The 6000-nt window shown below is 53.9% G+C and overlaps 1 protein-coding gene across 1 annotated transcript in view; it reads left to right on the top strand.

Annotated features, from left to right (window-relative positions):
- The first annotated feature begins 2419 nt into the window (after positions 1-2419).
- RNLS (renalase, FAD dependent amine oxidase) overlaps positions 2420-6000 on the top strand; it is a 54570-nt gene continuing 50989 nt past the window's right edge. Inside the window, exons 1-4 of the mRNA XM_066191727.1 lie at positions 2420-2540; positions 2685-2781; positions 3466-3608; positions 4243-4401. Of these exons, the coding sequence (XP_066047824.1) occupies positions 2429-2540; positions 2685-2781; positions 3466-3608; positions 4243-4401 (511 nt within the window). The 5' untranslated portion in view covers positions 2420-2428. The remainder of the gene's footprint in view (positions 2541-2684; positions 2782-3465; positions 3609-4242; positions 4402-6000) is intronic.

Below are 6000 nucleotides of genomic sequence, written 5' to 3'. Positions count from 1 at the left end.
TAGGTGTTTAGCCCCAAAGCAGGAACATGTCACACGCATCAGAATTCTCAGCCAGCTCCTGCAGCCCTCTCTTGCATCACTCCTGCTTTCTTTGCTGGCAGTCCCCATGTGTTCATCAGGTGAGCACAGAGCTTTTTCCACTGCAGTAGAAACTTCAGCGCTGCCCATCATGCTCAAGTTTAATCATCAAGTTTTCTATCAAATTACTGCCAGGGATTCTGTCTTAATTCTTGGTGTTCCTCTTTGGCCTCAACTCTTTAATTGTAATAATGTCTTAATACTCTTCTATGTCTCATAGGTGTTAGAAAGCATTCAAAGAAGATGATGGTGGAGGGTCTGGAGGGCCACACTCGGGCTGGCTGAGGTCACTTGGTTTGTTCAGCTGGAGCAGAGCACTCTGAGGTCTGACCTCCTCAGAGGATGCAGCTCCTCCTGAGGGCAGCTCCAATCTCTGCTCTCTGTGACAGGGACAGGACCCAAGGAACAGCTGGAGCTGGGTCACGCTGGAGATCAGGGAAAGGTTCTTCCCCAGAGGGTGCTGGGCACTGCCCAGGCTCCCCAGGGAATGGGCACAGCCCCGAGGCTGCCAGAGCTCCAGGAGTGCTTGGACACCACTCCCAGGGATGCCCAGGGTGGGATTGTTGGGGTGTCTGGTCAGGGCCAGGAGTTGGACTGATGAGCCCTGTGGGTCCCTTCCAGCTCAGGGTATTCTCTGGTTCAATGACTCTGTGACTGCTTTCCTACCTGCTTCTACGTGTAAGAGACTGCTGAACTCACTGGCATGCTGAGCTGGCTGCGACAATCCAGGTGACCACTCAGTGCCATCAGCCATTCCCAAGCACTTCTCCCACACAGAAACATTCCGTGGCAAGTAGGCCAAATATTTATGAGTTTTGAGAAATCTCCTGTTCACAAAAACACAAGCAAATGGTGGTGACAATCCCCTGCCCAGGCAGGCAGAAGTACAATCCCACGGGCCCTCTGGGAGACAGCAGAACCTGGAGGGAGGGATCCACAGCAGGCAGGGAATGGGACAAGGTGCCAACTCTGCAGGAGGTGCTGAGGAGGGGACACAACCTCCTGAGGCTTCTTTCCAGGGCAACAAAGTCAAGAAGAGAAAACCTCCCACCAAATAGGAATCCACACCTGTAGATTCTTACATGTTGGACAGACAGTTATACAGTCTATCTTTTTCTTTCCTTAAAAAAATTCCCAGAACGAGCACATGTCCTGCTCCGTGACTGCGCCACAACACATGGGAAGGGGAGACAGGGGCTCCCACCTCTGTCCAGGAAGTGCCAGTTAAACAACACCTGCCCTGAGGCCAGCTCGGAGCTCCCTTTGAAGATGAGCATCACCAACACCTGCCTGCAAGCAGCTCTGTAGAACTTCACACCGATCTGTTGCTAAACACTTCTGCCAAAGTGTCGGGTTCTGGTGTCCCCCATACCACAACGATCCTATCAGAAGTTTTTGGGAACATCTTTCTCTCACCCACGCAGCTGGGCAAGGGTAGCAACCCAGATCCTTCCCCCAGCTGCCCACTCTCAGGGCTCTCAGGACGGGAGTTTGTTTTCCTGGGGCAGAGGCATTGCATGCCATGTCACCACCCCTCAGCACTATTTGCTCTGGGCCCAGCATCCCACTTTCCTCTCATCGAGCCGAGGCTCCTTGCAAAACACCGGCTAGGTGTTGGAGACAATCCACCAGCGCCTTCTGGAAGGTGTCACACCCCCCGGCAGATCCTGCCGTGTAGCACCTCCAGGTGGACAGGATTTGATACGGCAGAAGCTGCTCAGTAAGGGTGGGTCAGATCCAGCTCTGGAACATACCTGGACCACTGGCAGGTGTGTGTGACACAGGGGTGTGTGACACAGGGGTGTCTGTGTGTGTATAGGTGTGTGCATACAGATGTGTGTGTGTGTGTGTGTGTGTGTGTGTGTGTACAGGTGTGCATATACAGGGGTGTGCCCAGCACAGGAGTGTGCACAGCCGTGTGCCTACAGGTGTGCCCGTACAGAGGTGTGTGCCCAGCCGTGTGTGCACAGGTGTGCCCGTACAGAGGTGTCTGTCCAGGTGAGGTGTGTGCCCAGCCGTGTGTGCACAGGTGTGCCCGTACAGAGGTGTCTGTCCAGGTGAGGTGTGTGCCCAGCCGTATGTGCACAGGTGTGCCCGTACAGAGGCGTCTGTCCAGGTGTGTGCCCAGCACGGGTGTGCCTGCGGCCTCCCGCGGGCACAGGTGCGCGCTGTGGGCGCGGCCTCCCCCGCCCCGCCCAAGGGCGTGGCTCGCCCCGGGGGCGCGCGGCGGCGCGGGGAACCCCGCCCATAAAGGGGCGTTTCAATGGGCGTGCCCGGGGGCGCGTCCGTGCCAGTAGGTGTGTCGGGGGCGTGCCCGTGTCCGTGTCGGTGTCCGGGGCGGGCGGCGGCCATGGCGCGGGTGCTGGTGGTGGGCGCGGGGCTGACGGGCGCGGCGGGCGCGGCGCTGCTGCGCGGGGCCCCGCGGGGACAAGTGGCCGTGTGGGACAAGGCGCGGGGCGCAGGTGGGTCCGGCGGGGGCGGGGATGTGTGTGGAACCCGGGCCTGGAGTGTGGCCCGTGTCATGTGTGGCGTCTGTCATGTGTGGCGTCTGTCATGTGTGGTGTCGCGCGTGGTGTCGCGGCGGTCTCTGACCGGCTGTCGCGTAGGGGGCCGCATGAGCACGACCCGCGCCGACCGCGGCAGCGCCGACCTGGGCGCGCAGTTCGTCACCTGCGAGCCGGAGCTTGCGGGGCCGCGGCTCAGGTGAGACCCGCCCCGTCCCGCCCCCAGCGCTTCGGCTCCGGCCCCATCCCGCTGATCCCGCCCAGCCGGGGGTGGGAAGCACGAGGTCGGGAGGGTTTGGGGACACGGAGGGGCTCGCTGTCTGCACCAGGTGCCGTGCTTTAACCCCCCCTCCCAACACCCCAAACCCCGCAGCCGCTCGCTCGCCCCTCCGCTGGCGGGATCGCGGGGAGGAGCGGAGGGGTGAAGGCTGGGAGACGCGGGGGTTGGGATGAAAGACGCGGAGGTAGCTCACCGCACCTTGGGGAAGGGGACGGAGGTGTAGCAACGGTGCGAAAACGCAAAATTTGCGTGGAAAGCGGCGGAAAGGCAGGTGCGTTTCAGGCACCTGTGTTCGGTGGCCGGAATATTCCTGCACTCCGTAGTGTCTGTGGAGTTTGTGCCGGTGTTCAGAGCTTAAGGGAACTGCTGTCTGTTCCTCTGCCTCCGGGTCAAGCCGCTGACAGTTCCATCACAGGTAGCCTTGCTCTCAGGTAAACAGGCCAGGCCCAGTGTAGTAGCAAGGTAGTTTGTTCTTTTATTGCTGCATTTCTGCATAGCCTGCCTTGAAATGCAGCCTGTTGCAATTCGAAAGTCAGGCTGGCCTTAACTTTGATTCTGGGAAACGGAGCGAGTTTTCATCCCTGTGTATTTCTTCCTTTCCAGCTTCTACGAGGAGCTTGTGTCTCAGGGCGTCCTGGAGCCACTGACGGCTCCCGTGGAAGGAATGGTGGTGAGAGAAGGCTCCCGCAATTACGTGGCACCGCAGGGCATCTCCTCGGTTGTCAAGTACTACTTAAAACAGTCAGGTAATGCTTTTAGATGCCTTTGTGTGAAGGGAAGGGCTTTAATGGTCGTGATTTTGGCGGTGCCTTTGAACGATCTTTTGAATTTAAATCGCTGAGGAGGATGTTTAAGTTCTTGTTGGTTTATGTGCGTCTGGAAGTTGCTTGGGTGGATAAACGTGTCTGTGAGCTCCGTGAATTTCCAAGTCCTGCAGGTATAGAAGTCCCTATACAAATAGAACATCTGCTGTGTCACTGGGGGCAGAGGGGTGAGCTACAGCCTTTGTTTTGGAGAAAGGATGTGAACCTACTGGGTGGACAGTCTTTTTTAAAAAGAAGTTTAAACTTTCTAGCTACTACCTTAAGTGCCATGTGGCAGAACCACGTGTGCAGTTCACGGAATAATTTAACCCTGTTTAGAAAAGTTTGAGCCGTGAGAGTAGTCAAGCTTTGGTCCGTCCATGCGATTATTTTAATTATTTTTTAAACAGCTGGGTTTTTTTAAAACCCTAATCTTGTAAACAGTTAGCTGTGTTCGTGCCTTCTGGCAGCGGGAAGCCATTCCCGCGTGTCCTGTCATTCTATCTCTTGTAAATAACTCTTTCTCTCTCTGCATTTTCCCTGTGGAATTCACTGCTACACTGCTTTTTCCACGCAGGTGCAGACGTGTCCTACGAGCAGCACGTAACTGACATCTCCCTGCGGGATGGGAGGTGGGAAGTCTCCAGGAAAGTGGGGCCCCCGGAGCAGTTTGATGTGGTGATTCTCACCATGCCTGTCCCACAGGTCCTCCAGCTGCAAGGTGACATTGTGAACTGTAAGTCCAGACCTCAAAATCGCAGGTGGCTAATTTAAAATAACATTTCAGCATCTTGTGAAGCAGAAAATAACACTCAGCAGTCTGAGCTGGGTAATTATTCCATCAGGATAGGGTGGGAAATTATAAGATGTGGGTAATTTCAAGGCCATACATGTGGTGTGTGACCAGTAACACCTTGATGGCATAAATATCTAACTAAAGGAGTCAGTTTTGAATCTCATCTTTAATTTTTTTTGCTGACTTCTTTTCTTTTGCTGCCTGCCTTTGTGCAGCTTGCAAATAGTTACTGAATTGGACAAGTTTTCTTGGGCATTTCTGTAAAGAGAAGTATTTTCACTACAACCTCTGATAATAAGCTTTGTGCCTAAGTAGGTAAATATTCTGTAAGAACAGAACTAAGCTGCTAGTTGCTGTTTTGTGAGGCTTCCCATTTTCCCTGTTCCTTTACCCTGGAAAATAATGGTGTGTCTGGCCCATCCTGTCCTTACTGAGGTGTTCTGATTAATAGTGAAAGAAATAAAAATAGAATAAGAAATAGCATAGAAAAATAGAAAATAGAAGAGAAGAAAAATAGAGGGAGTGTTTTTTTAGAGCTTTCCTGAGTTTCTGCTAGTCTGCATCTTGAGGCCTTCCCCAGCTGGCACTGATGGCTTTGCAAGTAGTTTTTCTTGGGGTACTTAAATCCTTTCTTGTCCAGAAAGCAGGCAGCTCCCCTTCAGAAGGTGTAATTCAGGTGAACAGTTCATTTCACTTGCTCTTGGACGAGGTGGAGCTGTCAGATGCTTCCCACAACATCCTCTCTTCTGTGTAAGTGCAGGATTGACTTTTATCAGAGGGAATCCAGCAAGTTTTATCTTCTCCCCCCCTTCTTCCTGTTTCCCTTCCCCTCTCTGCCTCTCCCCTGTGTGAGACCAGCTTCCAGAATTCCAACCAGCTGTTAATTCTGCATTTCAGGCAGCATGACTGACTCCCCCTGCCCCAGAGTTCCTTGGCACTGGAGCCATGGGCATCTTTACTCCTGTTTCTTTGGGCCGAGAACTAAGCAGAGGATTAGATGAGGAGGGTGTTTCAGAGCCTGAAGAGAGTTTCAGATCTGTTTTGGCTTACAGAAGGTCAGGTGCATCACTGTGTGTCTAAATCTCAGCGTTGCTTTGGCTGTGTGTCAGAGAGCCGAGTTTTGCTGGCAGAGGAGGGAGCTTTTCCTGGATTCACCTCGCTTGGGATTTACGATGCAATTTCATGACGGCTGCTGAAAGGAATAGGCGTTCTCTGCCCTCCACACTGACACTTTTTAGTCATTTGTATGCTCTGGTCTCCCAAATCCAGGGGCAAAATCTGGCGATTCTGACAGGAGCCATGTTTGTGCATTCCCGGTAGCGATTCCAGCTGCTCCTGGAAGGGGAGGTTCCTGCTGCTTGTTGGAAACTTCCCTCTGGCTGCCACTGCTGGTGAGAGCTCCTATTGCTCCGTGGGATGGAACAGGAGATGTGCAAAGCTGGAGGAAGGGGAGGGCTTCCTCCTGTGTGGCCAGCAAGGGTCATGGCAGGTGAGCAGCTTAAAGGGAAGGGGACAGGATTTTGGGCTGCCATCCCTGCT

This window comes from Chamaea fasciata, unplaced genomic scaffold (genome assembly GCF_029207755.1).
Source record: "Chamaea fasciata isolate MVZ Bird 193981 ecotype frontalis unplaced genomic scaffold, bChaFas1.0.hap1 SCAF_9, whole genome shotgun sequence".
In the NCBI taxonomy this organism is placed as follows: Eukaryota; Metazoa; Chordata; class Aves; order Passeriformes; family Sylviidae; genus Chamaea; species Chamaea fasciata.
Note: the sequence above shows the minus strand (reverse complement) of the source record. Positions and strands in the feature narration are given on the sequence as shown.